Source organism: Cibotium barometz, chromosome 29 (assembly GCF_041138505.1).
Source record: "Cibotium barometz isolate CiBa-2024 chromosome 29, ASM4113850v1, whole genome shotgun sequence".
Lineage (NCBI taxonomy): Eukaryota > Viridiplantae > Streptophyta > Polypodiopsida > Cyatheales > Cibotiaceae > Cibotium > Cibotium barometz.
Window position 1 is genome coordinate 37,744,744 of NC_141074.1, and position 18,280 is coordinate 37,763,023.

Below are 18,280 nucleotides of genomic sequence, written 5' to 3' on the forward strand. Positions count from 1 at the left end.
ATACAAAGTACACACCAAACGAATGGTGATTATCATCTTTAAATAATGTGGCCATTTTTAATTTATCTTTTAATGTAATTAATGTTTTTAAAAGAATATTAATTTTAAAAATTTAAAATTAATGGATATATATATATATATATATTATACACAAATATATATTTGTATACACATATATATTTACACACACACACAGACACACACATATAAAGAGGAGAAAAAAGAGGTACACAAGAACAAAAAGGAATGTCACAACACATACAAAGTACACACCAAATGAATATGGTGATTATCACCTTTAAATAATGTGGCATTTTTAATTGATCATTTAATGTAATTAATATTTTTAAAAGAATATTAATCTAAAAAATTAAAAATTAATGGATATATATATATATATATTATACACAAATATATATTTGCACACACATATATATTTACACCTCTCTCTCTCACTTTTACACTCTGATGATGACATTTCATCCTCCATAGCTCCATGTGTGATCTAGAGGATGCCAAAAACCCTATCAACCTAGTGGGATGCCAACAGCTCCATGTGTGATCCACTACAACTTGTCGGCTTGGAGACTCTTTAGTTATAGTTGAGGTTGAGAACAATTTTCCTTGAGAACTCATATTCTTTTAAGCGAGTCGAGAAAATATATTTATGAATAGAAAAAAACAAGAAAATTGACACCACAAAGGGGTGCACATATATGTGTGTGTGTGTGTGTGTGTGTGTGTGTACACACACACATATGTACATACGTACATACATACATACATACATACATACACACACACACACACAAACACACACACACACACACACACACACGCGTGTGATATTTTTTTGGTTTTTCCCTTTTCATATGTGTGTGTGTGTGTGTGTGTGTGTGTGTGTGTGTGTGTGTGTGTGGAGATGCATTACTCGTGTGCTTCCCGTAGGAGCCTTGCTTGCACGCCGGCATATTGCTCCAGCTCTTTGTCATTGATGCTTCCGCACTGCTGAGACTGTGCCTCATATGTTATGGACATGTTAGCATTCTAGCGACTTTATTCACCACATCTCTAGCTCCTTAGAGCTTCTTCTCCCTCCCCATCGATTTGGACACCTTTTTTGGATCTTTGGTAGATTACCTTTGGACCTTTCAAAGTTCATGCTTTTCTTTGATTGGACACGATTTTGGGTGACCATCTACTTCACCCGGAATCAGCTCCACTTTTGTGGTGACCTTGTTCCACCTTTTCCCCATTTCCGTGCTACTCTTTTCAGGTCTCTCCGTGATTGCTTCGATCTCGGAGAGCTCTCCCTTCAACAGTTTGAGGTGTTTTCACTTTGTTTTTATCTCCTTATTGATAGCACCACCCACATCGGGTGCCTATGAATGTACTTTTTATCCATTATCATATAGTGGCTTCAGAAAGTGTGTGTGTGTATGTATATATATATATGTGTGTATGTGTGTGTGTGTTCACATATACATATATATATGTGTACATCTGAGTGTACATATATATGTATATGTACACACACACACACATATATGTGTGTGTATGATATTTTTTTATTTTTTCCCTTTTCATTTATGTGGGTGTATACCCACACGCACACGCACACGCGCACACACACACATATGTAGATGTGGCGTGCCACATGTAATGCCCATGTTGTTAGGACATTACATGTGGCACACATCAAGTGTAATACCCAAGTGTGGGCATTACATGTGGATTACCATGTGGAGGCATTAAACGTGGCCACATATGTGCTCGAGCGTGGACATTACAGGTGGCATGCCACATGTAATGCCACATTCAAGTAGTACAAATGGCTTGCCATGTGTAATGCCCATACTCGGGCATTGCATGTGGCACATGCCTTTTGTAATGCCCACACTCAAGCATTACACATGGCACCAATATCTCTGAGCCATGTGTATAACCTGCGGCGGTCGGGCAATACACGTGGCTAGACACCTATAATGCCATGTTGAGGTATTAAACATGGTAATGACATGTGTATTGCCCAAAAATGGGTAATACATGTGGCATTGACATGGCACTGCCACGTGTATTATCTTCACATAGGTAATACATGTCGCATGCCACATGTATTTCTCATGTGCAGGTAATACATGTGGCAATTCCATGCCAATGCCATGTGTATTGCTCAAATGCCATGTGTATTACTCATGTGCAAGTAATATATGTGCGACAACACCATGTCAATGCCATGTGTATTGTCCAAATGCCATGTGTACTTCTCACGTTCGGGCAATACGTGTGGCATTGGCATGAGTGTTGCATGCACAAAACACATGTAGTAATGCCACGTTGTGTGGTGGCTAGGTGATGGCCTCTACTGCACCATCAACAAACACATAAGAAAAAAATGTAAGAGGATCAGAACTTGGGGACACTAGGATCCCAGCTCCAAAGGTACCAATGAGCTTAGACTCTATCGTTTGACCTCCAACTGACACAAATGGACACCTCTACACCTTCAATCTAACTTGGATGTTACCTCCAATTTTCCTCCCTGGATAGATCAAATCACCAAGACTCCAGGAAAAAACCTGTCCGCCAACATTAGCACACTTCAAAACCTTGCTTCAGAACTCCATAACACTTGTTAGCACTCCTTTGCTAACCTGATTCACCTCAATTGATACAAAAATGATAGAAAACTACCTCCGAAATTATCCTTTTATCTCTAGTCCAAAAATGAGTCCTCCAGGATCCTCTATAATCCTCTAGCATCAGCTAACCTTATAGCCACAACCCCAAGGGCTTACCAAACACACTTAGTTGATCCTCTTCTCACCTCTTGTTGACAGAAAAATAGACCAAAAGCTACCTCAGTAGGTCCAACACAAAAATGATCAAATTATGATCGTAGTCCAGAACATATGCCTTCTGCTATAGATCCCAGTTAGAAACATGTCCAAATGTCTTCTAGTGTCAGTCAACTATAAACACTTGACCATGAACTTCTTGGAACCTATCACATCTCGTTGCCCCAAAACTAGTCTATCCTGGCTACCTCCTCTGTAAACTAGCTCAGATGACTAACGTAGACTTGATCCCAATATGTGTCCTCCTTGCTCTCTTATTGTCCTCCTGGTCTAGCTATCCTCAATCTCTCAACCCCAGAACCTCAGTGAACATCCCCTTATGCTCTGCAGACATTCTACTGACACTAGTCCTTCCAAATGGTTTTGAGACTATTACCAATTCTACTTTCGAAGGGAGAACCAACTCAGAAACCTTACCCAGATCAAGAACTTTGTCTTAATTGTCTCCGAATCCTCCTAACCCTTAGGTTCCCCTAATTTCATGAAGATATGATACCAAAGACGCTTTGCTGTCCTCAACTGACTTACTATTGATTGATCGACCGCGCTGATTGACGGGACAACTGACTCAATTGGATCAAACTTCCTTAGCTCTGAGTCCAACACCTCTAAACTTTCTAAACACTCAGACCACACAAAGATACAAGTCTATAGACATCCAGCTGATCATAATGAACTCTGAAGGTGATCCATAATGACCAGTTTGTCCACAAACCCGCTAACCATCAGACTCAACTCAAAATAGCTTCCTTTGAATCCAAAAAGATCAAAACAACCCTTTTACCTCAGAACCGACCCCCTAGATGCATAGCTACATGTAGTGGCTGACACTCTTCTGACCCTATTTGACTATATTCTCTCAACATAAGATGACTGCTTCAATTATGAGACACCTTTGACTCCCAATATTAGACATACCTTCACAATTGCTCTATCTCGACAAAGTCAATCAGAAAAACTCGAACCAAGCCCCATACCACAAATTCTCATTAATCACAACACAGATACAAGCTTTGAACTCTCATATTTCTTCATGAAAACAAAGGTAGAATATGTCTCAACGCCCTTGAGAGAATGGGTCAAAACATATCGGAAGAACACACTAAAAACTTGGGGATTCTTCATAGGTAGGTTCCATCTATCACTCTCCCAATCATCAGCTTCACTCATGAATTTGAACTACCAGTGAATCTACAACTACAAAAACCAGAGATCCTTCTTGAACAAACACAAATTAGCACACCGTTGACTGACAGCAGCAACAATTGAACATGAATTGAACTAAACCATGTTTCTAACAGAGTCTCCTCATAGAAATCATTGGGGACACATCTCCTAACTGATTCTGTGGACCTTAGTGCCTTCTCTACTCTGATTTACCCAATTTCACCACACAGAACTCCACTTTTGCAACTTTTGAAAACTAGAAGACCCTCTGTCTACTGCAGCTGGTTTATTACTTCACACACTTCACTCACTCTTGCTCCTCTTGTTCTGCTCTCTGTCTACTTATCTACTCTCTGTGTAAATTATCTCAATTCCCCCTTTTCTGCCCGTCGTCGCCTCGTCGCCTTCTGGAACAATTGCTCTAGCTCCCTTGTTCTTCCATGCACCTTCTATTTTGGTTTTTTACACCTGCTCTATTATACACTCGTGTCGCCACATTATTTTTTTGCCACTTAGGATCCATGTCATCCCTGTTATATACATTAGATGTTTGCACATTTCATGGTTGTTTTGAGCTTTAGGCTACTCTCACATTACATCAGAGAAATCTCAAATGTGTCCTATAATTTATCGTGTGTATTGGCTATTTCTTTCTCCCTCCAAATGCTATGCTAGCATTGTTTACATGGATACAAAATTCTTTCAAGAAGCCATGCCTATAACCCTTCAATTGACTGTGGGGTGAAGATGCCAATTGTTAGGTCCAAGATAAGCCCACCATATCTAAAGCCAACATAACAACACCTCTATTGTGTGTGAATTTTTAACATAGGCATTGTTAATATACAAACCACATCATAAATTCCTAGATATTTTGTTATAATTATTGAGATGCTCTTGATTTTTTATTTATTTTTTATGAAACCCATGCGTGCCTCTTTTTGGATCCTTCTCTTCAAAAGTACACAATAGAATATTACATATACCTTCTTCCTCTCCACCTCTTATCCCTTCCCTATCATTTTTGGAATGTAACCTAGGTTTCCTCTTCCTCAATCTCTTACATGATATTTTTGCCATGCACGAAAAGTACTCTCCTTGTTTTCACATTTTGGTTTTTGTTTCTATTCAAGGTTCTTTATGCCTTATCAAGCTTCTTCTTCTGTTTTCTTTTTGTATATAATTGCTATGCTTACAAGGAGACAAGCACTCAAGAAATCAAGTCATCTATGCTATGCTATGATTACAGGGAGATAAGCACTCAAGAAATCAAGTCATCTATGCTATGCTATGCTTACAAGGAGACAAGCACACAAGAAATCAAGTCATCTATGCTATGCTATGCTTACAAGGAGACAAGCACACAAGAAATCAAGCCACCTACTCCAAGAAAACACTCAAAGTAACATACACTAACCTTTGTTTGTTTCTTCTTCAAACTCTCCTTATGCTCAATCTCTCCTTCCACTAAAGCTCTCCTTACACTCAAAATGGTCTCTCCTTATCTTTCATGCTTCTTATAGTAGAGAGTATGTAACATTTAAAAGCTCGCATATTTTTGTTTAAAAAAAGAATGCTGATCTTGTTGCCCTCTTCTTTATTCTTTTCTAATAGCTTCTTTCTCCAAGATCGTCAAGCCCTCTTCTTTATTCTTTTCTAATAGCTTCTTTCTCCAAGATCATCAAGCCCTCTTGTGTTAAGGTAGCTCGACACTATCCCATTCTCATATGATTTTGTAATGGATTTTTTTTGTATCTTTTGTTTTTTAATGCAATAAAGTATGCTAGCATAGAGTGCATATATCCTTTTTGAATGTATAGAACATTCTAGCATAGAGATCGCTATGAGCTCTATGCATATAGCTCTCCGTAAGATCCCTTTTGCCTGTGCAAAAAGAAACTATTAAATAAAATATTTTTGGCTTAAAAATGACTAAATTGTGTACTTTTGAAGAAAGATAAAATGTGTAAATAGAGGAAATCTACTCTGAGATGGGTAAATTAAATATTTAGGTGGAAACATTAAATTTAACCCTAAATGCTAAGGTTCACATACCGTGAGAAATTAAAAATGGAATAGGGGAGCACTTGTGTACATTTAGGCAGTAAACTTCTAGGGAGAGAGTGCTACCACTTTTTAATTTTCACATAGGAATAGGTAGAAGTGTGATAGGAAATAATTAATTAAGTCCTTGACACTAATTGACTTTATGTATGTCAAGAGAGAGAAAGTGTCTTTGATAGATGAATGAATGAGCATAGATAACGAAAAAGAGTATCTTAGAGAGAGAAACATAACGAAACCCCTTAGGAAAAAGGAGAAAGGTTCATCAATAGGAATTAATTCTTAAAGTTAGAAAAGTCAAACTAGAACACTTCAAATACACTTTAAGGTGTAACAGAAAAGGGAATAAATAGTTGGATTATCCCAAGTAAATAGTACATATTTTTTACTATTACTCTAAATGAAGAAATATATTATTCTCAGTATAGACAATGACCTTGAATAAAGACCATAGGATAAAGTTAAGAATAAATTGTTGGATTATCCCAAGTAAATAGTAGATATTTTGGACTTTTACCCTGAATGAAAAAATTTATTGTCCTCAATATAGACCAAGACCTTGAATAAAGACCTTAGGATAAAGTTAAAAATTATGACCCTTCTAATAGTACATAGGGCTCAGTTTTAACACCAAGAATAAAGGACCTAAGAGACTAATAGAAAACAATTGAAGGGTAGAAAGAAAATGACTCTAGTAGATATGACCCTTCGAGACCTCGTGACTAAGGGAAGAATGGATTCAAAAATTCAAATATTTATTGAAAGGATCAAGAAGGCCGAACAAAGCTTTATCAGATCAGGAAACATGTTCGAAGATTCAATGGAGGATCGAGTCTGCCTCATTGGAGCTTACGATGGTTTACCTCGTTTCATGATGCATGTGTGACGCCTAGTTGCTTGATCGTGCCCAGAAACTTGAGACTTGGCCTGGGTATGGATGGAGTGAATCCATTTGGTTTCAAAAGCACCGCATACAGCGTGTGGCCAGTTGTGTTGGTGAATTACAACCTTCCACCATCAATGGCGATCAAGAAGGGACATCTTATGTTATCCCTTCTAATTCCAGGGAAACATAAAGTCAAGCATATGGATGTTTATCTTGAACCACTGATTGATGAGTTGGAGGAACTATGGAGAGGTGTTGCGGTGGTGGACATTAGTAGGCCTCCCTCCTCTCGACACTTCGACTTAAAAGCAGTGTTGATGTGGACAATGCATGACTTTCCAGGATACAGCAATTGTTATGGTAAGAATTCTAATTACCTCCCTACTCTATTACTATTGGCTATATATATTAATTAGACGGTTTGACTTTATTATTCTAACTTTTATTTATATTTTAACAGGTTTGAAAACATCGGGTAAACATGCATGTCCTGTTTGTGGCCCTTCGTTAGTACATGAGTATGCTGACGGTTTGTGTAAGACTATATTCGATAATCATCATCGATTTCTCCCCTCAGATCATCCTAAATATGTTGCTAGTAAGAGTAACATTCCTCCACAAACACTTCGTGAAAAAGATTGGAAGCGTATTTGGGAGTCTACAACTATTCTTCCTCCAGATGGCATGAACAGGTATAGTGATGTTTTTTCAATCTTGTTTTGTGTAGTCTCTAATTGGATTAAAGGTCACATAGAGCAATCCCTTGTGTAGGTACTCCATTTTTTTTCGGCTGCCATATTGGACCCATCTTAAGATCAACCATCTTCTTGATCCCATGCACATCTTCAAGAATGTGGGATCTGGTATTTGGGAACATATTATTGGTAAACGAGACAATGTTAGTGTACGTGAGGACTTGCGGGTCGCAGGACGTATGCGTCAAGCTTGGCCACGAGAGGTGGGTGGGCACGTTCGTCTTCCGCCTGCACCATGGATTATATCAAAGAAAGAGGAGAAGCAGGTAAAGCAGGCCATCACCACTTTGCGTACTCCCACTGGATGCATGAGATCATTGAAGGGAGCCTTTACAACCACTAAGAAAAGAGGCGTTGAGCAACTATATGGGTTGAAGTCCCACGATTGGCACAAGATGCTTCAAGTAAGTGTTTTCCAAGTCTTGTACGTACTCTGAAATTAAATTTTGTAATGCCATAAACCATACATACATGTGCTCTTATGTGCGCAGTTCATACTACCTACTAGCATCGACCATTGTGCAAATAAGAGTTTAAAAAAATGTATTTATAAGATGGGCGAGCTTGTGAGGTATGTAAAACCCATGCTTAGATCACCCTTCATTATACCTTGCAAAATGAACGTGCATGAGGTATAACGTACTATTTATTTATTTTTCAGATATGTTAGTTCCAAAGCAATTGATCCAGCCACGTTGGATGATGCGCGTGTTATGGCAGTGGAGGTGGTTTGTTTGGTAGAGGAGACTTTTCCGCGAACCATTCTCACAAGTCAACTACATCTCATTGTGCATTTAGTGGACGAAATTGCTTTATGTGGTACTGTGCATGCACGCTGGATGTTCTTCCTAGAGCGCTTCATGAAGACCTTAAAAGACTTTGTGAGGCAAAGTGCAAGGCCTGAAGGAAGCATGGCCGAGGGTTGGTTGATACAAGAGTTTCTTGTATATATTTCAGAATTTCTTGGTCAGGTGGACAGTTCTTTGCCACGACTATGGAGCAATGAAGAGGACTTGAGGATGACCTCTATTGTGCCTCAAGGAAAAGGACAGAGTAAAGTAATTGACAGAACATTGATTGATGATCTCAATTTCACTTGTATCCTTAATAGTGATGTGATGAGCAGATGGGTTACAAGATATGAGGATGCAAAGACAAAAAGGCAAGTAGAAAGAGCTCTCTTTCGGAGGCAACATGGCTCTCGGAAGGCGTACCCTAAGCATCTAGCAACACTTCCAAATGATATCCATGTTGATTGGTTGCATGAGGAAATGGAGAGAGCAGAGAGCGACGAGGGACTGCATATCACGGCGGAAGAATGGGAGTATGCACGAGGATGCATGTCAAAGGTACATAGAACTAATGTTTTGCATTAGTTGTAAGTGATTTGCTTTTAATATTTATTCACATTGCTTACACAAATATTGCTTCTATTTTGGTCCAGTGCACTATGTTCAATGCTATATGGTGTGAAGGCAAGCATTTTCGAACATAAAGAATTGATGAAAAGAGAAATACACAAGATTGCGGTGTCATTAGTAGCTTTGAGGGAGCTAATGGAAAAATGGATGATTATTGTGGCATAATCCAAGACATATTTAGGCTTGACTTTCGTCGCTTCTTTGTGTATGTTTTGGATATCAAATGGCAAATGAACGTGGTGGAAAAAGGGCCTGATGCAACGATAAAACGCCATGCAAGTGGATATGTAACTATTGACTCTACAAAGTTCTGGCAAACAAAGAAAGATAGGCTCGTATTGCCACAACAATGTGAGCAGGTATGCATTTTTTTACTAATGTGTTTTATGTACATATATATCAAAGCTCGCGTACCCCTTGACTTTTGATATGCTAATTAATTACTGTACTATGTGTATTTGAGTAGGTTATCTATCTACCAATGGTGCATGACATCAAATGGTGGTACGTCATCCCTATTGCACCACGTTCCAAAGTGATGTATAATACATTCACTGATATGGAGCATATGGAGGATGTAACAAGCCGCAATGAAGATGATGTCGAACATGCCATTGAAGATGTTGTGATCGATGATCAAGAAATAGGAGATGATCATGATAATGAGGATGAGCATGCCATTTCTCATGATCATGAGAATGACCCTACCATTGAGGATGATGGTGATGTTGATGAGGATGATCAAGACATCGATACCATTATCAATGGAGTACAGAATATCGATAGTGGAATAAATTTAATCGTAGCCTTACAAATTGATCAAATGGATATTGATGTTGATCGTTTGGCAAGGATGGATCTTATTGAAGATGAGATCGAACCCTAACCAATCCGTCACTGTACGTTCTAAATTGATGACATTTCTATCATCTCATATGTATGATTTATTTTTGAATATATTTCATTGTTGTAAATGCATGTAGTGGGATTGTGTAATGATGTATACTGTAATGTACTATGAGATGGTTTAAAGAAAATAGTTTTTAATTTTGTAAAGGAATTCAGTTTTTCTTCAGTTTTTCTCTGCCATGCGTGTATTAATCCGTGTATAGTGGCGTGTATTAATCCGTGTATAATAGCGTATATTAATCCGTGAATATTACCGTGTATAGATGCATGTATTACTGCGTGTATATAAACGCGTTTATACACGCGTTGATAAATGTAAATATACACGTGAACTTAAATGCTAAAATACACGCGCCCGATTCTATTCAAATACAGGCGCGACCATACACGCGTTCGTAATTTATCGCGTGTATGAAACGCGTGTATGGCAGCATTGTCTTGTAGTGAAGCTTAAGGACATTCTTGAAGAGGAGTACAAACAATTTGAAATGTCAATTGAAGGTCATTGTTTTCATATCGGAGCAATGATTTTTGTCACCTTACCGATTTTACTCAGCTGTCAGTGGAGAAAGCCAAAGTTACAAAGAGGTTCAGTAGATTTTCAAATAAAATCTCTTTCACATGCCCTTCATCCATTTCTTGTCCAATTCATAAGAAGCTTTGTAACCTTGTCCCCAAAGATGTCTCCTTTCTTTTCTTTCTATTTTTTGAGAGCAGAAATACAAGATAAAGAGCAAGAATCAGATATTGATGTAGAAAAGGAGGAAGAAAACTTAAATGTCACCACAGTCTCAAAGCTAGAGAAAAGTGAGATTTTAGAAGAGGAAGAAATTGATGTTCAGGCTGAGGAGAAAGAAAGTGCAAATCTTGATGTTGCTGAATTTAGGGCTTTCACTGTTACTGAAGAGCCCTCAGAGGAAGCAAGAATATCTGAATCCTCTGTTACTGTTCCAAGCCTTCCTTTCTTCTATATCAATGAGAAAGATTTTATTCCTTTGTTCTATCTTCAATGTCTCTTCAATATCAGGGAAGACTACTGTATTGTAGCAATTTCAAAAGCTTGTGAGGTGACCAAAGACTTTATTGATACAGAAGTAGAGTCAAAGGAAGAGTTTTTGGCACTTGATTTGCAAACATCTGACCACTCATTTATCCCTGCTCTCCTGATGCACTTGCTTTGTGCCTTAAAAGAGTGGATGAGGAGAAACCTTCCCTTAGAGATGAGGATTTTGAGAACAAGCTTATTGAGTTAGGTGTAGAGTCTTTTGGTAGAGATTTCAAGCTTCAGGTAGATTCTGATAAAGTGGAAAGGGTTGGCTCATGCAACTTGATGAAAGACAAAGTAGTAAGTGAGGATGAGTTGCAGAAGGTAGTTTCCTTCTAATCTTTTGCAAAATGTTATTGTGATTGTAATTTTTTTAAAGTGAGGTTTTTGTCTTGCAGATTGAATTGCTTGATAAGGATGATTTTCTAGCTAAAGGCAGCAGAGTGAAAGCTACAGAGACTAGGTCAAGAAGGCCTTCATTTGCTCTCATGCACTACTTACCTACATTGGATAAGGCTGTGTTCTGTGCATTCCACATGAACTTCTCTGAAGATGTTGAGTTGCCAATATTTGCCTTGAAGGTGTTGTCAAGGTTCATGGGATACACTCCCCTTCAAATAAATGCTAACAAGGTCTTGCTTCTAGAGAGAGCTGCTGCTCTTAGAATCTTTGGATATGCTGCAGGTTTCAATGCCTCAAGAGTAGGATACTTTCTTTGCTACTCTAGCTATGCAGCTATGCTGCAGGTTTCAATGCCTCAAGAGTAGGATACTTTCTTTGCTACTCTAGCTATGCAGTTGCAGCTGAGGAGTCAGATATCAATCTTCTTGGAGGTTATAGAAGGAGAAAATTTTTGAGATACAGAGGTGACATGCCAAATAGTCCCAAGAGAATCAAAAACTAATGTACACACAATATTTTGCAAGGACTGATTATAATTCAGCAAATATTTTGTAAGAGGTACAAATGTGTTAGTAAATCATTAGTCTCTATCTTGAGGTGTTTGTGTAGTTTCAGATTGCTGGTTCTTTGATCTCATCCTTTGTAATTGCCTCCTGTAGAGCCAATTGAATAATTCTTTAAGTGCATTGCTTCTTCTTTGACCACCTCCTCTTCTGCTACATCTGAAAAAGGAAGTTCTCGCTTGATAGTGAGACTTTTCCATTCCTTGTGTGTTCCATGTTGCAAGGGGTCCTTCTGTAGCAAAATATGGTCCATGCAAGTAAAGAATATGCTACAAAGACAATTCTTTGTTAGTAAATTTAAGAAATTACACTTTAATTTTAACTGTTTTGATAAGTCTGAACACTCACCAAGTAATAAGTTATGTCTTTTTCTCCCCAGGCATCTATGATAGCTTTTATTAAAAGCTTTATTGCTTTTTTGAAATCATCTGCATAAGTATTTGAACCAACTTGTTGTCTAAGACTTTGAAAAAATTGTCGAGTTTTTTCCAAACTGCCATACGTTTGTTGGCTACATCTGGTCTACTTTTGACATTTGTGGTAATGACACATAGATGTTTCCAACAGTTCCACATTGCATTGACTTGTTTGGTGTCATGGTTGCTCAAAAATCTTCTTGCTTTTGCTCCTCCCATTGAAACATCTTGCAGAACATCACCTGTACCTCTAGAAAGAACAGGATCTTTTTTAAGATGCACTTCGCCACCATGGAAACCCATTTGAGAGAGCAAGGCTTTGCATTTTTCTATGCACTCATCTGCAAGTTTAGTCGGCTTAATAGAATATGCATAGTCCAGATGAAGTCGGAGCAATTTGTCCAAGATTCTTATCTCTGCATGCAATGTACATATATGCACATTTTTTAAATGTATTGGTAGAATTGGATCCCAAATTTTAACAGAAGTTGGATAATCGACAACATTCACATTATTTCTGGATGGTGGTTTTCCAATCTCATTTTCTGCAAGCCATTCTCTTGTCCCTGTGCTTGCCATGCAATAAAGACATGGATATTTGGTATTTGCTCCTCCACATACACCAAACATACACTTCAACGCCTTGAGGTCGGCACTCAAATGCCATTCCACAATGAAATCACCTATGTCGTCTACATGAAGGTGTTCACCTGCATTTTGGCTCTAAATAACTGAAGGAATGTCTGTATGTGAAAAGAGCCACTTTAATGTTTCATGACTCTCTACTGGCACATGAGCTGATCCAATCCACCATAGCTCCATTTCTGATTGAGTTTTGTGGTATGGAGAACCAAGCTTACCTTGACTATAGTCCAATGCTTTATTCATTAGGGATATAGATATTCTTTCCATTTTTTGACATTTTTGAATTTGAGCTTCATCTAATTTTATAACAAATACAAGTTTTCCTTCACAATCTATTTCTCGAATGTTGTAATATCTCACCATAAAAGATTGGACTTTTCTAATGTTCATTCAAATATTATTATAAACGTTGTATTCAAAAGACGATTTTTTTTTTTGTCTCTCATATGGCATTGTTCCCTCAATATAGAAATACTCTCCGAAATGTTTGGAAATTTCCTCATTTAACAGAGTTCTATATTTTCCAACATTGTGAGGTCTAGGCAACCCAAAAGCTTTAATTTTGTAATACTTAAGGACCCTGAACCAGGTTTTAGAGATGGCTCTGTATCCCTTTCTACTCACTCCCATTGTGTCACAAACTTCTTGCATTTGGGAAGGCTGGACCAATAAGTCCATATCTTTTAGTAGATGTTGAAAGACTAGTTTTTTTTTAGTTTGATTTTCAGGAAGTTTCAAAAGTTTCAAGATATCCGACCTATTCATAAGCTCATTCAAAAATCTTACCCTTTCCTGAGCATTAGACATGTCAAATCCTAGAAGGGTAGTAACATGATCTCTTACAAGTTTTAACCTTTTTTTCCTTTGTCCAGATCCCTCTGTCAAGTTAACTACATCCTGCATTCGTTTTACTCGTGCTCTTAACCCTATTGGAGTTTCTTTTAAGGTTTTCAATTGATCATTTTCTTGTTTCAAAGACACTATTTTGTTTTCAAATTCTGTAATTTCTGTTGCATTCAAAGATAAAGTATTTTGAAGATATGTAATATATTCTGCATAATTAATATGTGATTGAGATAGTCTTGAACTATAACCAAGTAAGCCATCCACCCCAAACAAGAGATATTTCTAAGATACAAGTTAGGATGGAAACACCGAAGTTAGTCTAGTTGGTAGAGATCTTTAGAGATATTTATTTGGGACCCAAATATAATCAAATAACATCTCAAATTTTATCACACAAATATTTTAAGAATTTTTATACGTGAAGAATAAAGATATGACAAGTTTAATCACCGAAATATTTTAAGAATTTTTGCAAGTGAAGAATATAAAGAACCACCCCCACACACCCCACTTACCCCCCTCAACGCCCCCCTCCCCCCCTTTGGACATGCCCCAAGTGAGAGAAGGTTTATAAGAGGGACGTTCCCTTTGTGGCAATGAGAGAAGGTTTATAAGAGGGACGTTCCCTTTGTGGCAAAGGATATTAGCTTGATTCTCCACGAGCCAATCCATTCCCAAAATTCCATCATATAATCCCAAGGCTAAAACTTTGAATCTGCATTGTGTCGGATTCTCACCTAATGAGAATTGAATTGTATCTATCTCATGGGCAAGTAGTGAGAAGTTTCCCAGTAGCCAACTCCACTTGCATCGATTTCTCATGTCATTGTTTTAAGACTAGCTTATGCATGTATCCGGACGAAATGAAAGAATGAGTGCTTCTAGAGTATATCAGAAGCTTAAATTCCTTGCCATTCTTTTGGGAGTAGTGGTTGTATCATGCTCCTTAAAATTGATCTTTCGTGGCCTCCTTGCATATTTGTGGTCTCGTACATGCACATTATACTCCGGAAGATGCATGGCCTCATCATCAATATTAATGACCATAGCAGTGGGGCTGGTCTCTTTTGACATGTAGTGTCTTTGTCACTGGGTTAGGGGGGCGGGCACCTTATACATGGGTGTTCCTTCACCTACTTGATTGACTGTTGGGACCACTTGGGCTAGGCTTGTAGACATCCATTGTATTAGTTTCTCCAAGCTTGGTCCTCTCCGTATATGTTTGCCTCCTTGAGAGTAAGAGACTGCCTTAGTGCTTTGAAAAATTATATTTACCATATCAGTAGTACATGCATCATAAAGAGAAATCTTGCGTCTATATCCTTAGCACACCGCTGACTGACAGCAGCAACAATTGAACATGAATTGAACTAAACCATGTTTCTCACAGAGTCGCCTCATAGAAAACATCGGGGACACATCTCCTAACTAATTCTCTGGACCTTAGTGCCTTCTCTACTCTGATTTACCGAATTTCACCTCAACTACACTGAACTCCACTTCTGTAACTTTTGAAAACTAGAAGACCCTCTATCTACAACTAGTTTATTCACTGTAGATTCTTCACACACTTCACTCACTCTTGATCTTCTTGCTTTTGCTCTCTGTCTACTTATCTACTCTCTGTGTAAATTATCTCAATTTTTCCTTTTTTACCCGTCGTCGGCTCGCCGCCTTCTGGAACAATTGCGCTAGCTCCATTAGGGCCAAAAACGTCTCAAAATGGGCTATGTAAGGAATTCGCTAACTTGCTAATTAGTAGAACGTTGACGGTCAAAACAGCTCCAAATTTGGCCATTTTGGATATTTAAAGCGTATCTATGTGATTGAACACGTATCTAAGTACATATTTTAAAATCTAAAAAAATATATCGTTTTCATGCTACTCTTTAATGGCTCGTCTCGAAATTTGTCCTCTTTTAGTGACTTCGCGGCAAATACTTATTTCTCTTACTTTTGAATGACCATTTCCTCCGAACGCGCTCTCATCCATTCTCCAAAAAATTTCACAAGCTTATTCTTAGTTTCACTCCTCTGCTTCTCTAAGAATTTCACAAGCTACATCTCATTCTCATTCTTCTGCGTCTCTCATCTTTTAATAGCTTTGCTAATATTTTTAGCTGTGTTAGTAATGAGTGATACATCTAATCGTAAGTTTCATTTGAATATCAAGCTCAACCAAGAGTATGCAACTACACGGAGTGTCTACCAAAGACCCCTTTCATGTGCGAATGAAGCTCAACATCTTCGCAACGAAGGAAAGAAGCATATTGACCTATGGACAGATGGAAGTCTATATCCACCGGATCCCAGAACAGGAAGGTATCCTTCTTTTCACACACCACATGATTTGATTTCACCATGACAGTGCAACCTTCACCGGCCGCGCTTGTGATCCTCTGAAGCTTTCATGGGCCACGAAAATCAATTCGGCTTAATCTTTTGCTATAACACATTAATTGAGATTACAACTTGTTCCTTAGTAACAATTTGTCCTGCTCCTCACTGCCTGAACAAAGCTTTTTGTGTGAACAGTAGATGAGCCTTCACCTTGAACGGCCCTTCTTGCAGCTTCTCTGAGCTTGGCAGCTCTCCTTCTCATCTCCCTCCCTTCTCCTTGGTGAAAGACTGCTTTTACAACTGTTTCCACTTCTCCAATGCCCACCTTGCCATCATCCTCCGGCCTCTTGATGCTCAACCCTACCTTCCAAATGTCAGCCACAAACTTGCAATTTGTGGTCTGGTCGGACATCATGGGAAACGGGATCGTGGGCACTCCCATGCTCAAGCTCTCCAGTGTTGAATTCCATCCACAATGAGTAAGAAACGCACCCACGGAAGGGTGCAACAGCACTTGTAGCTGAGGCGCCCATGGAATAATCATCCCATAATCCTTCGTCTCTTCCAAAAACTTATCTGGCAAAACGTTTGATACATTCTGCAGCGACGACCTAGGTCTCATTACCCAAAGAAACGGCTGCTTGCATGCCTTGATACCCAGGGCAATACTGCATAGATCATCATCAGGGGGGCAAAAAACACTTCCAAAGGAGATATACAGCACAGATTGCTCTTGTTGGCTATCCAGCCACCTTATGCAGTCGCTGTTATCCTGCAGCAAGCTTGCGCCAACACTGGTATCCTTCATGTCGCTGCCATCCAAGAAGGCAGAGGGCAATAGAGGCCCAACAAGAAAGACCGGAAAGGTTGCGGCAGCTGATTGCAGAACCTCGCAAGCTTCCCTCTCGAGCTCGTCATAGGAGTTGATGATGACTGCGTCGCAACTCTGTAGTGTTTCAAACTGCTCTTTTACTGTTTTGAAGAGGACGCTGTTGAGGTCGTCTATGTGGAGCAAAGTGGGGAAGCTTGAAGGGCGAAGAGGGGCCACGCCGGGTATATTATAAGACACCATATCATCCTTCCTGTAGGGGAAGAAGCCGTCAGAGGCAAGCATGGGTACATGGTAGTAGATGGAGAAGACGGAGGCAGACTGTGTCCAGAAGAACGCATTGGGGATGTTGAGCTCCACTGCAACACTGTGAGCCCATGGGCAGAAAGACCCAAACACAACGCAGCTCACTGGTGGACGCTTCTTGTTCAAGCTCTTCACAAGGTCCCTGAGAGGGGCTTCCATGTTTAACGTGCCCTCGTGAAACTCTTGCCACCTTGGGTTTATGTCTGTGTAATCAAAATCAGAGGGTAACCCATTATCAATCCACACAAAACGAAGGTTATCATCATCTCCATCGCGATTTGATTTGGAGCGCGTCTCCTGGATGCGCTTGTGGTTGTGCTCGTTGTTGACGAAGGTGACGATGAAGTTGTGACGGGTGATTAGAGATTTGGCAAACTGCACCATGGGATTGATGTGGCCTTGGAGAGGGTAAGGTACCATGACGGCATGAAGCTTCGTGTTGTGGCGAGTTTCATGATGGGTATGGACACTGTGATAGCTGTTGTTTTCATTATCGGAGAGGTGCAGAGTGTGTAGAAGGCTTTTGGCCATGGCGGCTTCAGCGTGAGGGGGCGAGTATTGATAATCAGCCATTGTAATATGTCGCTTAGCTTGACTCTGTGTGTGTGTGCGCGTCTGTGCGAGAGAGAGAGAGAGAGAGAGAGAGGTGTTTTAGCTTACGAGGCACACAGCAGAAGAGATTAGATGAACAAGAGAGAGAGAGAGAGAGATATTTAGCTGGCAAGGCACAAACACGAGAAGAGATTGCATGTACGCAGAGAGGTTAAGTGACCACACAGAGAACAGATTAAATGGACGCCTATCATTACCATCCACGTCCCTCTTGAT

At 39.2% G+C, this 18,280-nt stretch overlaps 1 protein-coding gene across 1 annotated transcript; it reads right to left on the minus strand.

Moving 5' to 3' along the window:
- Positions 1–16,350: 16,350 nt before the first annotated feature.
- Positions 16,351–17,995, minus strand: LOC147622130 (crocetin glucosyltransferase, chloroplastic-like). Its single transcript, XM_086823680.1, has one exon. The coding sequence runs from the start codon at positions 17,981–17,983 to the stop codon at positions 16,457–16,459; it is 1,527 nt and encodes a 508-aa protein (XP_086679806.1). The 5' UTR covers positions 17,984–17,995; the 3' UTR covers positions 16,351–16,456.
- Positions 17,996–18,280: the final 285 nt, after the last annotated feature.